This window comes from Pteronotus mesoamericanus, unplaced genomic scaffold, assembly GCF_021234165.1.
Source record: "Pteronotus mesoamericanus isolate MK-2021 breed Mesoamerican mustached bat unplaced genomic scaffold, CSHL_Meso_final contig_65, whole genome shotgun sequence".
NCBI lineage: Eukaryota > Metazoa > Chordata > Mammalia > Chiroptera > Mormoopidae > Pteronotus > Pteronotus mesoamericanus.
The window spans coordinates 2,333,281-2,354,873 of NW_026555228.1; the positions used below are offsets into that span (position 1 = coordinate 2,333,281).

At 50.9% G+C, this 21,593-nt stretch overlaps 1 protein-coding gene across 3 annotated transcripts in view; it reads left to right on the forward strand.

The window, feature by feature from the left end:
* Positions 1-1,867: 1,867 nt before the first annotated feature.
* CLCN4 (chloride voltage-gated channel 4) overlaps positions 1,868-21,593 on the forward strand; it is a 50,399-nt gene continuing 30,673 nt past the window's right edge. Inside the window, exons 1-4 of one of the 3 annotated variants that reach the window (XM_054581044.1) lie at positions 1,868-2,019; positions 3,223-3,525; positions 20,128-20,283; positions 20,940-21,039. In XM_054581044.1, the coding sequence (XP_054437019.1) occupies positions 20,158-20,283; positions 20,940-21,039 (226 nt within the window). In that variant the 5' untranslated portion in view covers positions 1,868-2,019; positions 3,223-3,525; positions 20,128-20,157. The remainder of the gene's footprint in view (positions 2,020-3,222; positions 3,526-20,127; positions 20,284-20,939; positions 21,040-21,593) is intronic. The other 2 variants (XM_054581045.1, XM_054581046.1) reach the window with 2 other exon arrangements.

The window sequence follows — 21,593 nt, forward strand, 5'->3', positions numbered from 1 at the left end:
GCCTGCCACCACCATCTGACAGATCTGCTTCTCTAGTGTCTGGTCATACATGGGGCTATTGCTGGCATGTCTTTATCGGGACTACAAAAATGTGGCCGAGAAGACAGGCTCTCAGTAAGAAGTCTGTACTGGTGGTTAAACTCAGGTCAGGAGTACTTTTGTCTCTAAGGACCAGCTATTTAGCATATCATCCAATGAGACCTGTCTCCGTGAGCCTGGGCGAGACGGTGAACTCTGCTAAATGCCACTGTGCAGAGAGCAAGCTTTTGAGAAGCTACCTAATCCCTATGCTTTGTAGTGCTGTAAAATATAGTAGCTAAAAATGAAATGCCACTTAACTTTTTCAGAGATAAATTAATGGACAGCCTGGTCCAATTCAAAACTATTTGATGTATAAAACTTTATAAACGGAACTATTCCATCAACAAGCAAAGTGTCATGAAAACCTATCTAGATAGTTACTATGTAATTTCTGCACAGGTCTCTGTTTAGTAAATATATCACTGTATACTGGTCAGGAATCTTGCTCCAATAAAGGAACGTAATTTTTTTTGGAAAAAAAAAGATTTTTATGAGCAGAACAATCTAGGAAGACCAGGAATTGTTCTCCGGGGGCTTTGCGGTTAAGATCTGAGACTCTTCAAGTAATAAAATCTACAATAAAAAGTACACCAAAATGTTTATCCCACGAACACATGTCTACTATGGTGCTTTGAAGAAAACAAGCAACAATAACTGTTTCTTCTTACAAAAGCAATACATGTTATTCTAGAAAAATTAGAAAATGTAGGTGAACTAAAAAGAAGCACGCAAAACACCTCTCATCCCACTAACCAGTGAAATACCACGCTTGATACTTCTGTGAATTCATTTCCTAGTTGTTTTCCATGTGCGTATATTACAGTCTTTGTGCGAATAGAAATATATCACACCTACATTCACTAGAAAGGTCGATCAACACATAATGCTTTAGAGTTTGCTTTTTTTCATTTGATAAACTGTGAAGGTATTTCGATGTCAGAAAGTATTGACTACCGTGTTAATTTCAAGTCTTCCATTGAACAGATGTCTTATAATTTAACCCATCCTCTGTTTTTGGAGATTTAACTTGCTTTCGGTGTTTTGAGATCATAAACAATACTGCAGCAAACTTTCCCAAAGTGATTGTTTGCACTCCCTCCCTCCCTCCCTCCCTCTCCACACGTAAAAATTCCACAGCCCTGGGGCCCACAGTATTTTTCAAACATGCAGGCTTGTAAGGCTCTTGGTAAAAAAAAGAAAAGAAAAGAAAAGCTAAACAGCCTACCAGGAAGATTTTTCAATGTGCATTCTCATGGGTGGTATCCTTTCTTTTTAATTAAAAAAAATCTTTTCCAAAATGACAAGTTTCATCGGTGGGCGTGGAGGATGTTGGAAGGGTTACCTCATTCTGTTGAAAATTGCAGTTTTCCGGCCTTTTCTGAACTGCCTATTTGCTGTAATGCTTTTTATACTTGAGCAATCACCTTGAAAACAGAAGGTGAAACTAACATATGGGCCAAAAACGTCGCCCACGATGAGGAAGGTGGCTCTACTTTCGACATTTCCACCAATCCGGAACTCGGAGCAGATCGCCTCAGACGGCAGGAGGGCGTTTGATAGGACCCCTGCCTGGCACAGATTCTTGGAAGTCTGTCGCAGTGGTCTGCGCCGCCCAGCAGGGCTTCCTGTGCTAGGGACGCTGGGTTCTCTCCGGGCACGAATGCCCCTGTGTAGGCGAAGGAAATTGGCCTGCCGGGCCTCCAGAGACGAGGTGACAGAGCTGGCTGGGCAGGGCTGAGTGGCTGGGCGGAGCACGTGACGCTCCGGGCCGGCTGGGGGTGGGGTGGGAAGGCCTGGTCTTGTGAGGCTGAAATCGACAGTCACCTCTGGCGGGAGAGAGAGCCTGTCAGTTTCTGTCTCCGTCAGACCCTGAACCCACAGGAGAGGGGATCTCCGTAGCATTTTTAACTCTATATCTCAGGCATCTGAAACCAGAAGGTAAGTTGCTTATCACTTAAAAAATAAAACCAAAAAAAAAAAAACCAAAAAAAACAAACAAACTTGAGAAGAGTGACCTAGAAAAGCACATGGCCACTTTGTTGATTTTTAAAATCTGGTGTTGAAAATAATCGCTGGCTGAGAGAGGGTCATATTTACCCCCAAAGAGAGACTGGCATTGTGAACAGAAATTGTGTTCACCCGGAGGGAATGGCAGTCAAATGCCCGGAGTTAAATATAGAAGGACACGAAAGCTGCTGAAATAAACAGCAAGTAAGCCTGGCCTGCTTGTAAAACGATCCACTTCACATCCCCTCCAGGGGCACGAGCAAAGGGAATGTTAAAATGGTGATTCCAACGCAAGTGCAAGTAAACTAGGGCTATGGGAAACTGGGATACAAATAAAAACAGTTCTTGCTTTTGTCCTTTCACAGTTAAAGACATTTATGTGGTTTGGCGAGAAAAGCTGATATGTTCACTGCTTGAGTCTAAAATATGCCATTTCTAATTTACGAAATGACCACAGTTGGAATTGTCTCAGGCTTTCTAGGCAAGGCTGTTGTCGGTTGTGCATGAGGAATGTTGACATTGTACATATTTTCTAGAATAGTACGATGACTCACTTCTGCAGAATATGATAAAAATTAGAAAACGTGAAATAATGAGCTACTGTGAATTAACTCTGTCATGTCAAGACAGATCAAAGCCCTTGCCAGAAGATTTAAGAAAACACAGACATGTGTACAGCCACACTCATGCAATACGGCTTTATTTTAAATAATCAGAAGTTCAAGGAAGTAGTAGAAATGTGTTGTTACCACCTTTTTCTTTGGCCAATACAGGTTGATGTCGGAATGTAGCTATTGGGAGTAATTAAGAGCATTATTCACCAGTGCAATTAGTATACTATTCCATAATGAATATGCGTCAAATGCAAGTATTTGCTATCCTGTTTCATAAGCGACTTGAAACATGGGCCCTCTATGTAAAGTATGTTCATGCACGCAGTATTTTCATTGTCAATTTCACTTACAGAAATATACTTACTTCTCCGCTGCGTTTGATAAAGACTTTTAAAATAAAACACTAAATTACTTCCTTTCATTACTAATCCCCTTACTGCTAGCTCTCTTGAAATCCTATTACATGCGCGGAGCCTGTAATCATTTGGATTTCTCCCTCTGTGCCGTCTGTTTCCCACAGTTGGTGGAAGGCCAAGCCAGCTGCGCGCAGCGAGCTCAGCGCCCAGACGGAGGCCGAGGCTGGCTTCGCGGCCACTCGCTCCTCACCGCCAGGGACTCCCAGGGGCTCCCCCACCCCGTCTCGCCCCGCCAGCCTGCCCACCACCTCCCGCTACCTCCCGCGGGCCCCCGAGGGTATCACGTGGCGGCGTGGGACCCGCCTCCGGTGACGTCACCGCGCTCGCAGCCCTGGCGTTGAAGAAAGGATGCTCTAGCTAGGATGCTGTGCAGGTGGGTGGCCGGGCTGCGCCATGCGGCACTGCAGGTAAGGGGCGCGCAGTCGCTGAGTCCCGCCCGCGGGCCTGCAGGCCGGCGGCGCCCCAGGAAGCCAAAGTGCGGTCCCTGGTTGCCCCGCCTTTGCATGCACCAGGCGCGGCGGGGGTGGGGAGAGGGGAGCTCTTGCAGGCCAGCGTGACTTGGATCTTTGCATGCCCATCCCGGGAAAGTGGGCAGGGGCCAGGCAGGAAGATCTGGCCTCTTGCTCAGGAGGGGGAAGAATCTGGAGTGATCACCAATGCATTTATAAGGAGAGAGTGCGGCCTGGCCAAGATAACTATCAACTGTTTCCAGCTATCATTGTGCGTCTTAAATAATGGTCCATTTACTAATTCTGACAGGAGGTTGTCCTCAGAATTGAGCCTGGTTTCTTTAAAGCAAGAGCTGCTTTGCTTTGAATGGAATGGAAACTTCTTGATTAGCAATTTAAAGAACTAGATATGCAGTCAAAAGCCTTTTTGCGTTATTGTGCAAGGTTTCGGCACTAGAACGGCATCTCATAAATGTATTTTTTTTCCCCCTTCAGGTGTGTTAAGTAGATGCTAAAAGAACAGTATCCAATTCAATAAACTACAATACAATGCAGCCTCTAAAGATAATATGCGAGGGCAAGAGAGAGTGAATCAGCTCCCGTAAGAACAAAATGGTCTTTAGAAGAGGGTGGGGGTGGAGACGAGCACCAGAACCCAAGAATTCCCAGCATTGTTTGAATCCCCTTGCTGAATAGTGAGCTTGCTGACAGAAGGGGCCAATGATGACTCAGCGGCAGACGGAGGGGGCGGGGGTCAGGTGACTTTTCAGTTCGTTGCGCTTTTTATGGACTCTGGAGAGGTCCGGGCCTGTGTGTAGATGCCTTCCTTTGGTTCCAAGCCCACCCAAGGCCGGGAACACGTGTGGGCACCCGTAGGAGGAGGAAGTGGCATTCTTTCCTCTAAAGCGGGGCGCCCTCTGGGAGCTGCGGCGGCAGTGAACTCTGTTGGAACTCACACCGTTGGGGGACCTGCAAGGCAATGCTGAGGTTGCACAGCCGAAGTTTCTTTATTGCCGACTTCTTGACTTGGTGCACTTTGGCTTCCTGTGGGTCCCCACCCTCGCTTCTCCCGCTGCCCACCCTGAGCAGAGCAGACGATGGAGGAGGAGGTGGTGGAGTCCCGGGTTCCACTTCAGGCTTGGGGCTGTGGAACCTTGGACAAGTCGCTTTGTATCTTTGGGCCTCAGTTTTCTTGTACTCGAAGGAACCGGGAGTGTAGAGCAGGGTTTCTCCCCCATCAGCACTAGGGACATTTCAGGCCGGGTCATTCTTTGTCATGGGGCTGTCCTGTGCGCCGTGAGATGTTTAGCGGTGTCCCTGATCTCTACCCACTGGGTGCCAGTAACACTCCTTCCCTTCTCTCCAAGTTGGGACAACGACAGATGTCTCCACACATTGCCTCCCTCATAAATGTTCTTCCGGCTCCAGTATTCTAGAATTCATTTTCCTGTGATTTGTTTGATGCTGAGCCCTTGGTTAGCGTTCGGATTCCCTTCTGCAGTGTTGTACAGAGAGGAAATACAATGTGAAGGCTTTTTTTATGCTGTGGGGTCCAGAAATAGCTTCTGCCAAAGAGGCGTGGCCTATTTGTGTGCCAGTTGTAGCTGGGAAGCCACCGAAGGGTTTTCGTGGGAAAGCAAACCCACCAGGCACTAGGTCAGCGTGTATCCACCGCTGCCGGACTCAGCCTGTGGCAGACCTGGATGTTGTCCGTGTACGGGGCCACTTGGAACCTGGTGCGGACTAAAGTCGAATCCCTCTCTTCATCTGCAAAAGTGGGCTGAGTGGTGTGGGCGGAAGTGTTGTAAGCAGGAAACGAGAAGACCGGTGCTGCTGGCGCCCATGGCGGGGTGAGGCGTTGTGATGTCGGCCACAGGTGGGGGAGGCCAAGGCAGCCTGTCCCTGAACCCTGATGTGGACAGCCCCCGCGGGCAGTGCGGGTCACATGCTTTACGCTTCTGTGTGGGACTTACGTCTCAAGCCTGGCTCTGCCACTTGGCAGGGTGGCTTTGGCTGCAGCCCTTCCCCTCGGAGCAGATGCCGTGTCCATGGAATGGGACCAACTGCATGTGCTCATCCTGCTCCCTGGGCTTTTTGCGGGGATCACGTAGGTGTAAGAGGGTCTACATGCTGGAAAATTCCCAAGAGGCAGGAAGTGGTGATGGCAGTGGCATTGAGGGTGGGGGCTTAGTTGTCCCCGTCCCCCGACTCTGTCCCGGGACTGTAATGTGTCCCTCCGCCCATTCCCCTGCCACCAGCTCTCTCTTGGACTCTCCTGGCCCCATAAAACTTGGTCTGCCAGGCTGGGCTGGTGTTCAGTGTGAACGAGCTGAGGTGTAGAAGGCTGGGCACCAGCAGCCCCCTCATCCTCTGCTGGCTGTTGTCCTTACACGTCATATTCCAGGCCGTCCAGGCAGCTCCTCTGTATCCCATACCCCAGAGTGGCCCCTTGTACCCTCGTGTGCCTCAGAGGGCTTGGCATCCTCAGTGGGCCATCGGGCCCTGCCTTTGCAACAAGTCGCTATCGGGCAAGAAAGCAGAAAGGGGAGATTCTCCATCAAATGAGACTCATGAGACTGAATAACTGTCATGCTCAGCTCTGCTGTTATGGGACGGTCCCAGAGACTGGATGGCTTACAGCAGGCATATATCTCTCACAGCTCTGGAGGCTGGAAGTCCAAGATCAAGGTGCCAGCGTGGTCGGGTACTGGCGAGAGCCCTCTCCTGGGTTGCAGATGGCTGACTTCTTGCTGTGTCCTCACATGGCAGCAGGAGAGCCAGCCAGCTCTCTGGCCCCTCTGAAGGGCACTGCCTCCGTTTATTAGGGCTCCACCCTCATAACCTGATCACCTTTCAAAGGCCCCACCTCCTGACACCGTCCCATTGGGTGTGAGGGTTCAACATGCGAATTTGGAGGAGACACATTCAATCCCTGACAATCATCAAATATTTGTAGCTCTTAATTGGCTTCTGGCCTGAATGAAGATCTGTAATAGGCATTTGGGGACAGCTGGGTTATGTTTGTGTGACTGCCTATTAGCTGATGTGAGGAAACTACTGGAAATTTTATGAGATGTAATAATCTTATGGTGGTAGACAGCCAGCTAAGCCCCTCCTGGATGGCAGGCAGAGGGAGAAACAGTCAGATGTTTGTTTCTGGTGCCGTGTTTCGAGGTACTTTGTTACACAGCAATAGCTAGATACACTGTCTGTATGTAGAGATTTCGTTTTTGGAGATGCATACTGTAGTAGTCAGGGATGAAGCGTCATGATAGAATAAGTTCCTTCTTACATTTTAAAAACCATTAATGAATGGCTGACTAGAAGACAGAAGAACTCTCATACCTGCTTCTACATTCAACTTGTTGCAATATTACGTGTCATGTAGCCTCTGGAAAATTCTACTGTACACACAGGAGAATGAGAATGCAAAAGGTGAATAATTTAAGATGATTATAAAAATATTTTGACAGCATAGAACCTCACAAAAGGTCTTGGGGACCTCCAAGGTGTCCTCAGATCACACTTTTGAGGACCACTGCTCTAGACCAACAAGTGACTTTGAAATGATTCTGGTAAACGAAGAGAGAATGAGTTGAGGCAAATATGGCTCCACAGGAACACTTGTTGGGTTGATTGGTGCTCTTCATTGGGCTCTTCTGGATGATGTTCTGTGTCCTTGAACATGTTCATCATAAATTTAAGAAAAGGATAGAAAAGAAATGTCGACTCTTCGGACATGCAGGGGATTCTGACTAAGGAGGTCTGGGAGCGAGGAGCGCTTCCCCGCCGAGCACCAGGCGCCCTCGTTTGGAGGTCGTTTCACAGCAGAGCGCTCACAGTGTGTCCCGTCATGTGGTCATTTATTGACCTAGTTCCCCGTTGCAGGACATGGGGATCACCGAAGCTTTTATAATCAATGCTAATGGTATTGTATGAATGTCAAAAAGGCTAAAGAGGAACTGATCCTCTGTGATCAATGAAGTGCATAGCCTTTAGATGTTGGAAGAGAGCTTTAAAATCAAAGCGACCCTTAAATTTTACAGGTAAGGAAGAGATGTCCAGAGAAGTCAGGTGATTTATCCAAGGTCGTGAGACCAACAGTGACAGAGCTGGAGAAGAACCCAGGTCCCCAGGTGCCTTTACAGAATCTTCTTTTCCCCCGCCCCAGGCTCAGAGGTCAGGGCCTGTGTGTGGCCTATTCGCCACTGCACACACAGCACAGAGCACATGGTGTAGTGGGTGCTCGGTAAACATTTGCTGAATGAAGAGATAAGTGAGATATTGGTACCCTGAGAAGAGACCATCCGTATCATGAGAACTGCACAGGCATTTCCATAGATGTGAGCCTCAATGTTCATCATTTATTCACTCGAGTAGCAAATATTTGTTGGGTCCCTGCTGTGTCTCCAGACCAGGCTTCCTTAGCCTTGACACCTTGGGCATTTGGACTGGGTACTCTATGGTAGGGGTGTCCTGTGCACAGCCACGTGTTAGACAGCATCCCTGGCATCCACCCCTTCGATGCTAGTAGGAACCACTGCCCCACCCCTCAGCTGTGACGACCAAAGTCCAGACATTGCCGAATGTCCCCTGTGGCCATATTTGCCCCCGGTTGAGACCTTCCACCACAGGCAGTGGGATATACTGGGATCAAATGGACAAGGTTCATCCCCTTGTGGAAATGACCCTTGAGGTGAGGAAAGAGAAAAGAAGCCCATGTTCTATACTTTGCTGTCCAGTGAAATGCAGCGGGAGGCCAAGGGTGGACAGCGATCGACTGAGAATGCTGGTTAGACAGGGCAGTCAGGAAGGCCTCTCTGAGGGCTAACATGGGAAGAGGCACCCGAAGGAAATGAGGGAGAGCTTTGTGAACGTCGAGGCGGCTGAGTGCTCAGGGCTGAGGGGACAGCCAGTGCTAAGGCCGCGAGGTGAGGCAGGGCCTGGGGCGCTCCCGGAGCCGCAGGGAGGTCGGTGCGTCCAGAGGGTGCTCGCTGCGTCCAGAGGGTGCTCGCTGCGAGGGGTGGCTGGACAGACTATGTGGGAACTCAGCAGTAGGGCCATCGACTCTGGATCATTCTAGGTATGATGGAAGGCCACTGGGTGCTTTTGGGTGGCGGAGTGACATGTTCAGAGTTGTGTTTGAAAGGGTGGCTCGCTCAGAGGTGGCTGAGGGAGAAAGCAGTGTGGCCGGTGGGCAGTGAGCTGGGTGACCAGGTGAGCTGGCCTGTGCCTCCCACTTACTTAGCAGCAGTGTCGTGCTAGGTCCCTGGGGGGGGTGGGGGCTCGCCCATCGCAGGGGTGGATTCTGCACGTGTAATTACCACGCTTCCAGATGGGCCTCTCGCCGGGTCAGGGCAGCATCATCCTGGAGGGGCCGTGGCCGCAGGGACAGCGAAGGAGCTGGTGCGTACGTTCTCCATATGATAGTAGAAAGGTCTCCTGGCTGTCCTGCTGGGGATGAAGTCACCTGAGTCCTCAGGCCACTGTTTGGCGCCTGTGATCGTTGGGGTCACGGTCATGTCTGTACACAGCTTTCTCATTGCCCCTTGAGCCCAGGACATTCTGTCACTGGGTCTGTGAGCTGGCTGCTTGCAGGGCCTGAGGGCTCAGCCCCAAGGCTGCACGCTGGCAGGCTGAGATCATTCCTCAGCCATGGGGGCCTGACCCGAGCTCCTCGTCCCCCTGCCGGGCATGGCTCGCTACCATCTTGGATTTCCTTCCTCCTGGACCTATTTCCCTCTGCAGATTTACTCACAGGGCACTTGCGTCCTGTCGTGCGGGCCTTTTGTGCGGTCATCAGGAGCAGGGAGCCTGGCCATTGGTTGAATTGATGAAAGCTCCAGGCCCGAGTCCTCCCTCTGGGAGGTGACTGAAGTCACACAGGGGAGTCTGGGAAGGCCGGGCCAGGCCCCGGACCCTCCTATCAGCAGCAGCTCCAATGCTCAGGGTGGGTCTGGGGCTCGGTCGGCGGGAGGCTTGTCCACAGCGGCTGCATTTCGCTCCTCTCTGTGCCTTGCTGGCTGTGGTGGCCGTGGTGGCTAGGGTGGTGGCCAAGCCTCCTTCCCTTGTGCGCGCCCAGCGGTTTTTACCACGTCTGTCTGTGGGCTGACTGTGCTTCCCTGCCTGTTGGTTCTTCATTTCTTCTCTGGCCATAGATGACTAAATGTGAAACTTATTTTTTCCCTGCACTGTAACCCTTGGAGGTCCTGGCTGCTTAGAAGCGCTTTGTGGTTAATAGTTAGGAGGGCTGACCGCCTCGATGACAGATGAGTCATTTTTCCTCTCAGCTTAGTCATGCCTTCTAGCAGCATGTCTTTGGCCCCGAGCTTATGAAATGACTGCCATTTCAGCCCTCGCCTTGGCAACCCAGCTAGAATATGGTTAAGCCGCCCTGCGGCCATGTTCCTCTGTGGCCTTGCTCTGAGGACAGCGGGAGGAACACCTCAGGGCTGTACTCGATGACTCCCTGTGCTTAACCTTTACAAAGCTGCTGGTGATGCGGAGCTGTTCGAGCTTGATTTTTCCATGAGGGCGTGTACCCTACACGGGCAGAACAGAGATTGTTGTGGAAGAAATCAGGCCAGGGGGGCGGCAGCGGTTCCAAGCGAGCAAGGGACACAGGGCGGCTGTTAGGGGCTGAATGGTGTCCCTCAAAATTCACATGTGAAGGGGTATCGGAGTCAGAGTGCGATGTTGTTTGGGGACAGTGTCATTACACAGGTGATCAAGTTAAAATGACCTCATCGGGGGGCCCTAACCCAGTGACAGTGGAGTCCTTACGAGACGAGGGAGTTTCCACACACACAGTCTCGGGGAGAAGACCCCGTTGAAGGGGCACAGGGAGAAGACAGCCCTGCACGAGCGGGGAACCAGCCTGTCACCTCCGTGGCCTCAGGCTTGTGGCCTGCGGCACTGTGAGGCCATCGTTGCTGTTATTTGAGCCATCCCGTCTCTGTGCTGTGTCTGGCAGCCTCAGGGAACTAACAGGGCGGTGGTTTCTGGGAAGTGTGAGCCATCACCCACCTGGAAGGTCACAAGGAACTCAGCTGGCCTTTACTTGTCCCCGAGGCCTGCTAGGTTGTTGTGGAAGAAGGGCCTCTGGGGCCTCCCGTCTGGGACACGCGGGCCTGGGACCTCACCTGTCCTCTGCCTCAGTTTGCCTACCATTGGCCTGAGGGTGACAGTATTTCATTCAGAGTGTCAAGAGCCCTAAGGACTGAATATGGGACCTGTGCTTAGAAGGGCGCCCTAGACCAAGTTGTTATTGGTGAGAAGGAGTGTCCGGGGCCCAGGGCCCTCGCGCCCCTCTCCCTGCCCCCTGGGGTGGGGACGGACAGCCCCGACTCCATTGTTTCACCCAAGGCCACACACAGTTGGCCTGATTCCCTTTCCAATTCACGGGTCTTGTTCCCAAATGGGACAGGGAGCTGCGTGGTCCTGCGGCTGTAGGAAGCATGCCCCAGAGGGAGGGTCACGGGCCACGCCAGCTCCCCAGTGCTGCGGCAGCCAGATACGGCTCAGGGAGCACGGAGCTCCAGGGGCTGGGAGGTGGGGCGGGGAGGGAGGAGGAGGAGGAGGAGGAAGTGGCCCCCTCCAGCTCTGCTGGCTCCAGGCCATTTTGAAATGGGGAAATTTCAATTCTCATATCTCTTTCTGCATGTTCTTTGTCTCTGAGCTTCCCTCTTACAGGGACTTGAGAGTGTCCTGGGTCCTGTGGCCTTTGGCCTCTCGCCACGTGGCCACCACGATCTCGCTGTCAATACCCCTTGGCCTCTGCCCTCCTGGGGAGCCCAGCTCGGGGTCTGGGAGATTAGCTGGAAGAGGCGAATGGGCCACGGCCTCTCAGCACGCTAAAGGTGTCTGCACGGGAAAGAGGGACGCTCTGCGATCCCAAATGAATATTAAATGGCTGAGGTCGCAGGCAAGGTGAGGCGAAAAGCTTTGACGGGCGTGGGGACCAGCCTCCAAGATGGGCCCCGATGACCCTGCCTCCTGGTGCTTCTGCCCACGCGTAGTCCCCTCCCACCCTGCTCACTGAGCGCTGACCTGTGCCACCCGTAGGATACTGTGGAAGTGATGCTGTTTGCCTTCCAAGGCTGGGTCACAAGAGACCCTACTGCTTCTACCTTGTCCTTCGGATCACGTGCTCTGGAACAAGCCGGCTGCCTCGTCCTGAGGACACCAAGCAGTCCTGCAGGGGTGCGGGGTGCAGGGTGGAGCACAACTGAGGCCTCCCGCCCAGAGCCAGCGCCAACCGGCCAGCAGGCCTGGGCGCCCCCCGGGAAGCGGGGTCTCCTGCCCCCGTCAGGCCTTCAGATGGCTGTAGCCAGGGCCGGTGGTTTGACCACGATTCCCTGAGAGACCTCTAGCCAGGAAGACCCAACCGAGCTTCTCCCAGCTCCCTGACCCGCAGAAGTGTAAGATCACACATGTTTCTGTGTAGCTGCTGAGTTCTGGCCTAACTTGTTGTGCAGCATTGGATAGCAAACACACCTGCTAAGAGCCTGAAGTTTTCTGGGAGAGGTCAGCTCCCCAGCCTGTGGCTGCCGCCCTCTTGCCTGTTCCGAAGCTCCACCGTTCTCTGATGGCTCCACGTTTGTTCCCGGTGTGAGTTCTCTCTCCCAGCGTGGGGAGGAGAGGAGCGGAGCTTCTTGCAAGGTTTGGGTATACTGATGCTAAATTAGGGCATATTGATGATGAGTCCGAGTGGATTGACTTTAAGTTAATGGACAGCTGCCTCTATTTCATGAAAATGTGTATCTGCATATCCATCCTCACGGCCTGGAGGCTTCGGCACAATAGCCCCCACATGCCAGTGGGGTTTGGATGTGTGACCATCACGTCGAAACCCCGACATTCCTCTGTAGCATCTCTCCTTTTCCTCCTGCCCCACTGAGTGGGAGCCGACCCACAACGCTGCAGGGAGTCTGTGCCCTCTGCCCGCTTGGCCAGCCCTGGCTTTTGACTGAATCATTCCAGTGGGAGATCATTTCGGGAGGAGATGATGGTACGGGTGTTTTACAAGAGAAAGAAAGTATTGCACAGGCACTTCAGGTGAATAATTTTCCTTGTGCATGTGTCTTTTTTCCTCTGGCTGCTTTTCAGCTATCTTCCTTTTCAGTGCTTTAGTCATGTGATCATGCTATGTCCTGGTGTAGTTTTATTCTTTTTTCTGTGTGTGTGTGCTTGGGATTTGTTGAGTGTCTTCTATCTGTGGGGTTGTAGTCTACCAGTTTGAATCTATGTATAGGAAGGGGTTTCCTGTAGTAAATGTTCTAATCAGCTAATCCAGATTGATTTCAGAGAAACTTCTTGAGAGAGTTTTACACCAGTTCCCCTCTTTGGTCCTCCACTTGCAGAAGAACACAAAGGCTTGGCCTGGGCGGGCCTCGGGCCTCAGGCACTGGAAGGCCTCTGTCTCTCTTGCTTGCTTGTTCAGTTTCTCAACTTGTCTCTTGTGACATTCGGGGCGGGGTCATTCTTTGTCTGGCAATGTCCTGCGCACTGCCGGGGGCTAGCAGCATCCCTGGTGTCTATCCACTAGATGCCAGTAGCACCCTGTCAGATGTGACAACTGTCTCCACACATTGCCCAGCGTCCCCTGGGGGCAGAATTGCCTCCGTTGGGAGCCACTGGTGTATTTTCACCGGTCTCTGCTGCCTGGCTTCCTGCCCCTCTCTGTAGACACCCAGTAGGGCTGGTGGCTCCCAGGCTAACCACTCCCGGAAAGGGAAATGTCATTTTTCTCCATCGTGCTTGCGTGGCCTTGTGTGGGTCCCACGCACACCCCATAGACAGGCACTGTGCCTGGCGGTTGGAGCTGCAGAGCGCTCACCTGTAAAATGGGCCGCTGCTGCGCCCCGCGCCTGACTGCGGGGCCCCAGGCCCTACCCGCCCCCAGCAGCCCCGCTTTCAGCCTTTGTGCTTTCCAGTCTCCTTCAAGTTCTGGCCCTTTCCAGGCCACGCCCCATGTTGCTATCAGAGGCCCGTTTCCGAGTACCCCACTCTTCTTGAAACAGACAAAAACCTGAACAAATGACAACGAAAGTGTGCCGCAAAAGAAGCTGAGCATTTTTATACTTTAAAAAAATCTTTATTTATTTATTTTTAGAGAGGCAGAAAGGGAGGGGGAAAGAGATGGAGACAAACATCTATCGGTTGCCTCTCACATGCCCCCCCCCCGGGGACCTGGCACGTAATTCAGGTACATACCCTGACCAAGGAGTCGAATTGGAGACCTTTCTGTTTTGGGGATGACGCTCCACCCACTGAGCCTTGCTGGTCAGGGCAAAAGTAAGCATTTTTAGACAGCCTGCGGTCCCTTTCCCAGCCATCACAGGTTCTCTTTTCAGCATAGCCCCCTTCTACCTGAACTCCAAGGACCCCAAGAGTGGGGATGGCTTTGTGCTCCAAAGAAAGATGACAATACTGACACCTAAAAAGGGATGGATGCCCCCGAACAAAAGCCACACATGAAAACTCTGCCTAAGAATCTGCATTCACTGATGGGCAGGCCTCACTCTCACACTTCTAAAAATTGCAAAGTATCGCAAACATGCCAAAAAACGCCTAACACTTGGATTGTAAAAGACACATCCGTGTTGCCACCCAACGCATGTCATCATTGATACGATTCTATATAGGTGGAATAACACGGTGCATTCTCACGTGTCTGAGTCGGTCAACATGCTGTGTTTAAGATTCTTCTGTTCCCAGCACATTTGGGGGTGCACCTGAGTCAGAGGGGGGCAGAGGAAGAGAAGCCACTGAAGGGTGCGAAGGTGTCCTGCTATGTTCTGAGTGCAGGCAGGAGTTCCATGTTGGAGCCTGTGGAGAAAGGAGGAGGCAGCCCCTGCGCGTGTTTTCTTGGCCGCTGCAACCTACCACAGGCAGAAGGGCTGCTTGCAGAGCACCATCTGGTGGCCGTATGGTGCAATGACACCCTCTCTGAGACCAACGGCACCTGGCGTGGCGGCCTTCAGAGGAGCAGCCTGTACCGAGTAAATGGCGGCTAGGAGACATCAGCCGTGGGGCGCAGTGCCTTGTGTGATCCATGTAGTCTGCAAGGAAAGCAGCTCTGCAAAGGATGCTCGTGATTCGTCGTTGAAGCTTCTGGCAAACGCGTAAGAAATGAAGCTTTCGGGGAGTTTTTTTTTTTTCTTAAGCAGCCATCTACGCAAGGTCTGGCTGTGAGCTCCATGTTCTCAGGTCCTCTCCTCCCCGTGTCCAGAACCTCTCACGGTGCCTTGTGCTGTGGGTGACCTCGAGCTCTGTGGGCCGTGAAGAGTTCGTAGAGCAATGGTGTGGTCATATTTTGATTGATGAACCAAGGGTATCTGGGATCTTGTAGCATTTAAATAGCTAATTCATTGGAGAAACTTTTCTAATTGTAGAATATCACAGAAACCTCAAACTGTGTGTGTGTGTGTGTGTGTGTGCACGTAACTACCTTTCATTTTCCCAAAGCTTCCAGGTTGAAGCATTACGCGTGAGGTCCTTTAGTTACGTTTCTGTGGTATCATCCCTCCCGCAGGTACCACTGTGACAGACGACCGTGCCTGCTTCTCTCTGGATTTCTCCCAGTGGGTCACGGGGCTTTCTCTGCTGGCTTCTGTTGCTTGCTGAGGGCTGCAGGCCTGCTGGACGCTCTGGTCTCTTGGACTGGGCCCTGACGGGTCGCGGATGCCCACTGCGTGTTCCTGTAAATACAGTGTCACGGCGCACAGCCGCTTGCCTCCATTTACCGCTTGTCCGGGGTTGCTTTCCACCGCCGTGGCTGAGAGGGGTAATTTTGAGAGAGGCTGCATGGTCCGCAAAACTGAAAATAGTTCCCATCTGGCTCTTTGCAGGAAACATAGCCAACCCCCCAATGTCAGTTAACTCCAGGTAACTCACCATGAAGGGACAGGAAGGAGAAAGGTGACGAGGACAGCTTGTTGGGAAGGCTCCTGACACTGGGAGGAGATGTTGGTGGCAAAGGAATCTGCTGGCACTTCCCCCCCTGTGGTGACCGGCCTTCCTTGCTGGCTGGAGACTTTGTCTTTTAACCTGTGTTACGACTTTCCGGTCCATCTGCCCAAGTCATCGGGGGCTCGGTGAAGAGAGCAAGGTGGCAGATAAGGCGACGTGGTCTGGTTTGGGACAGGGATACTGGTGTAAAGGTGGTCCCATTCTTATGGCGCCTGGTCACAGCCGGGCTGAGAGAGGAGGGGATGGTGGAAAGTCTCCAATGACACATCAATGGGTGGGTGTCAAGAATGCGAAATGATGGCAGCTCATGTGCCATGGTCCCAAGTGGGAAGCTTGCAAATGTCTGTCCCTCCGCAGTCGAAGGGGGAAGCCCACAGGGGTTCATCCCCACAGTTGATCCCACCGAGGGCCAAGGCCGGTCCGTGTGCGAATGTTTTTAATATCCTTCTATGATTACAGAACAACCGAGAGAAGATTTTGTGACCCATGAAGATTATATGAAATTCAAGTGTCTGTGTCCATAAGTCAAGTCGATTGAAAATGCCCCAGTCATTAATCCGTGTACTTTCTCTGACTGCTTTCCTGTGACAGAAGCCGTGTGGCCCACAGACCTTCAAATATTTGTTATCTGGCCCTTCATAGGAAAAGCGTGCAGTTACCGGAGCCAAGAGAATGAACAAAGGATCATCACACTGAACAACGGGGATGGGTCTTACTAAATAACGTAGAATAAAAGAAGAGAGAAATAAAATATTACATTGATATGAAGTTCAGAAATAGGCAGAATTAGTCCGCGGTGTGAGGGCCAGGAGAGTGGGTGCCGTTAGGACCGGGAAGGGGCCACGAAGGGGCATCGTGTGTTTTGTCCTTTGATCTGGGTGCTGGCTATGAGGGTAAGCTCTTTTGTGAAAAGAAATGCTTAAAAATGCTTCCCACGAGCTACCGGAGACCCGTCCCCCACACCCGGCCGGTTGAGCAGCTCAGAGCAGTTTCTGCAATGTAGCAAAAGTGGATATGTTAGATTTACTACTCCTGCTTGCTAAAACTTTAACTCTACAAGAAACAGGACAAACTAAGAGACTATGGAGAACTCGATTCTTGGATGTGCCCTGTGATAATTTCCCAACTTAATCCCCATTTCCCTGATGTCTGTCATCCTTTGGTCCGAGGGGGACAGATCGAAGTCTTCGTAGCAGCTACGGTGCGAACTCCCATTGACAAGTGTGCCCGTGGGCTGGGGCCGTTCCTACCACCTCCCACCGCTTTCCTGCCGCTTGCTTCTGGTGTATATATTTGTGACTATTTGGTGACCTATTCCGCATCACACTTTCTAGTGCCCACTTCTAAGTGCTATGGGCAGTAATGGCCGCAGATTTCCTGACAGCTTTCGAAGGTGGTCACGGGATCGTCACGGAGACTGTCCAGTTTTAATTTTGCCAACAGTGAAGAGGATTATTATTATTTGTAGTGATTTTTCTGCTTTGTGATGACTGATGTAAAGAGCTGACAGTGAAGATAGCTCTGAAATTACTGGAAAGTCCCATGGGCTTAACCAGTATCTGGGGCAGAGACAAATAATTTTGATTAATTAAAAAACGTTTGCTTGTCCCTGAGGGGGGAAAGGGGCTGGTACTGAGGTTCGGTCTCTGTGTCACGCGTTCGGGGTGGAAAGCACCCGAGGACAGTCCATGCGAGGGTCAGCGGAGGTCACACAGCCAGACGGGATTCACACAAATTTCTCGTTTCGTGGCCTTTCCACTTTGAATAGATGGATTTCTTTTGAACAAAGAGAATAGTCTGTAATAATGTAAACACTCTGAGGAGTTTTCAGGAAAAGATATTTAAAACGCCAGACATACTCATGTTTTCATGCTTTTGGATTGCCAGGGAGGAAGCCCCCAGCTCCCTCTGGAGAAGTTAATGCACATTCCATAGATGGGGTCAAACAGGTCAGAGTCACGGGGGTGAATAGGAGCTTTTCAGATAGAGGACAGGAAAGCTGCTCCAGGTGGAGGAAACGGCGCGCTCAAATCCATCTCAGCGCTCATAAACTCATTGCTAAATTGCTGCAGCGCGCCAAAAAATATATTCTATTTTTGCTGACCTGACCAAAAAAAAAAAAAAATAGGTGTAATTTTGCTTGATTCACACCGGACGGCTATTGTGTTGGCTGTTGTCATTTTTTTATTGGACAGTCTCAGGGAAACGAGGTCGGTGCCCCTGGCTGAATCGTCAGCTAGTGCGCGTTTTAAAAATTCCTGTGGCGCGCTGGTGAAAATCGCTGCTCCCACGTATGGGACTCTGCAGGACATTCTTGGGCAGAGTGAGTTTTTGTTTCAGCCATTGTTGCCTGGAGTTGTTGCTTCACTAGAGGTTTGGTTGAGTCTCAGGTAACATGAGCTCCTTTTTGATACAATGTGCAAGTCTGCAATTCTTCTATCTGCTGGCCCAGCCTTTCTCCCGCCGCCGCTACCCGGTGAGGGTCAACAGTCTGCCATCTTCTTTTTCCCATCAGAGATTTTCTTTACCACATATAATAAGAGGCTTATTACCATCTTGTTTTTGTAAAAATGAGAGTGAAATCTTTGCTTTCTAATTTTACTCTTTCCCTTTTATTATTGGTGGCTACTTACTTATGCAACATGATTCTTCCCTGGGCACTCGTCAGCCGGTGTAGGTTTCAGCTTGGCATGGCTCAAACCTCAAACTTTTAAAGTTTTAAGGCAGCTGAGTTGTGCAGATGGTCGATAAATCAATCACTATGGCCACTTTATTGCTTGTAAGGTGATTACCCCACTTTGCCCATAGCGACTTTTCAATTTGATTAAAATGTAGTTTCATCAGGTCGTGGTGGAGCCCTCCAGATATAAAAATACATAAAGCAACGAGAGAAGCCTGCACTTAAATATTTTTATAACTACCCTTCACCTCTTTATTCAGCACTTTTGTGGTTCTCGTCCTGTAATTCAAATTTCCATACTCCTTGCCAAAGGACTTTTTATTTAGTGCTTATTCCAACCTCTTGTCTTTGTAAGAGCGCGTTATTTTCCCTGCTCACCGCTGCTGAGCGCTGGCCCCGCTGCAACGCATTTTCTCCCTTTCAAATTAGCTCCGATGTGATCTGTAATCAGGCTCTGACGGCGGTATAATGTGGCTGATGTCTTAGTTTATTTGCAATTGTTTTTCAGAGAAGAGGAGCCAGAATAGTGAGAGTGGAATTGTTATGCAGGAAAAGAGTAAACCCTCAACTTTGCTACCGTCCTGGCAACAGGAGGCCTTTTGACTGTATTTTCAGAAAAACGAACCCCGAGCACATGCACCCGGAGCCCCGGCGAGGGCAGCGTGCTGCCTGCCTGGCACGGCTCTCGGCTTGTCTGAGGCCGTTTGGGCTGCCCCAACAACGCATCACAGGCTGGTGGCTGATAAACAGCGGATATTTATTTCTCACAAATCCGGAGGCTGGAAGCGTGAGATCCAGGTGCTCGCGCGTTGGGCGAGGACCCTCTTCCCAGTCACAGACTTCTCGCTGTGTCCTCACGTGGTAGAAGGGACAAACAAAGGAGCTCTCTGGGGTCTCTTATAGGGACGCTAATACCATTCATGCGACACTGCCCTCGTGACCCAACCGCCTTTCAGGGACCTCGCTTCCTAATACCATGACATCTCGGGTTAGGAATTCAACACATACATTTTTCGGGGTCGGGGGGGCCCAAATGCTCAGACCATAGCACGGCCCGTGTGGCAGGTGGTCCTTGTCCTTCTTGTCTATCCCATTGCCCATCTGTGTGGCACCCTCTGCAGGTTACCTGGGCTCCCACCAGTTAGGTCAGGCGTAGCCGGCATGTTCCCTCTGCTGTTGCTCTGCGCTTTGAATATCCAGTGACAGTCACGTAGGCTGCCTGCCTGAGTGGCCGTTCCTCTCTCCCAGGACAGCCAGGTACTGGTTTTGTTACAATGATTTGGTTTTGAGTGGTACGCCTCAACCCCATTTGTCCCTCCAGTCCTGTCATTTTGACACCTTGCTTTTGCAGAACATGAGATTTTTCAGAAATGTGTACAGTTGTGGTTCTGTATTTGTGAATTTACCTACTCGCCAAAAATTATTTGTAAGCCGTACATCAGTGCGCGTGGCACTTTTCCCTTCATTCACAGACATGCGCATGTGCAGAGTGGCAAAAAGTTTGAGTCTCCAGCAATGCACTTCTAGCTGAGGCTGAAGAAGGCAACGCCCCGCAGTCTTGTTTCAGCTCTCACACTGTGATCACGTGTCCTTTCACAGTCTGTTTAGTGCCAGATTTTTCACGTTTTTGTGCCTTTTTATTGGTGATTTCGCTGCTTACAATGGTGTTGAAACTCAGTGCTGGCCTCTAGCGTTCCTAATGCCACCCACACCAGGGTATTTTTGTTATAGCAGCCTGTATTGACTAAGACAGACTGTGTGTGCGCGCGTGTGTTTATTTCATTGCAGCAGAGGTGCCTATGTGGAAATAATTCTTTCTCATATAAGAAAATAACGCAGGTGGCTTATCCTGCTGGGTGTGTGCAGATATCCTGCTTGCGTTTTTAACCACAGGTTTTCTCTCCCAGGTGTAACTAGCATGGTTTCACGCACAAGCGATGAGCGGCTCTGGAAACCTAATGGATTTTCTCGATGAGCCATTCCCTGACGTGGGGACATACGAGGACTTCCACACCATTGACTGGCTGAGGGAAAAGTCACGGGACACTGACAGACACAGAAAGGTAGACGGCAGTCATAAGAGACACATTGAAGGGGATCCCCTGCTTTCATTAGACAGTTATTGAGATCAGACTTAGGTTCCTGTGTCATCGGCGGTGGGGGCTGGGTTCGGAGGAACAGAAGCGCTGCGGGACAGGCAGGGCTGAAAGTATTGACTTTCTGTCCCGCTCTCAGAAGAAGGTAGGCCTCTGTCAAGACAGGGAGGCTAATAATGGGTACTCTTGCAGTGTGTTCAGATGCATCCACCTGCCTGGTCACCACGATTCACGCTAGCGAATCCGGAGTTCTTGCCTTTAACATTGAACCTGGAAAACAAAAGAAGGAAATGACGTGTTTGTTAAGGAGACTCTCTTGTGAACACGTCCTTAGGATGTAGATTAAAATAAGAATCTTTATTCAAAATGGTGGCACTGAATCGATGTCTCCCTTCAGAATGGTTTTGAATAATCAAAGATCAAATCACACCTCATAAGTTTGTTCAAGTAAGTGACTCTTGACTAGAAAGCTCCTTTTATCACTGTGGTAGGAGAAGGTAGTGGGAAGTCGGTTGGTTAATTACATTTGTTTTCTCAAGCCCCTGGTTCCTAAGGAAGGTATCAGGGAAGGAAGCCTGAATTGGAAAATACATCCAGATGATACTGTGTCTTTCTGTTTCCAGATAACCAGCAAAAGCAAGGAGTCCGTGTGGGAGTTCATCAAGGGTCTGCTGGATGCCTGGTCAGGATGGGTGGTCATGCTGCTCATCGGCCTGCTGGCGGGTACGTGGTAGGGTGCTCCCGGGCCAAGGCTGAGCTGCACAGCCCCGAAGCGCCAGCGGTTCGCGATGGTGCTCTGAAGAGGGAGTGTTTCTCTTTTACCCCATGCAAGAAATTGAGTGCCTCAAATGCCCGAGAGCAAAATACACGACCATACATTTAACATAACATCCATTATCCAGTGAAGCCAATCCTGGCTGGTGTGGCTCGGTGGATTGAGCGCCAGCCTGCGAATCAAAAGGTCGCTGGTTCAATTCCCAGTCAGGGCACATGCCCAGGTTGTGGGCCAGGTCCCCAGCTAGGGGCGTGCGAGAGTCAACCAATTGCTGTTTCTCCTGCACATTGATGTTTCTGTCCCTCTCCTCCTCCCTTCTCCTCTCTCTCTAAAAAAAAAAAAATTAAAAACAAACAATAAAAAAATCCGTCATGCATAAGGCGCGATCCAAAGGCAGAGCCCAAGTGCGGTCACTGCAGAGCTGTAACTGGAGAGCTGGCAGGCCGTTCCACGCTGGAAGAAGGTCTCTGGCCACACTGGGTTTTCTCAAAGGCACGCATTT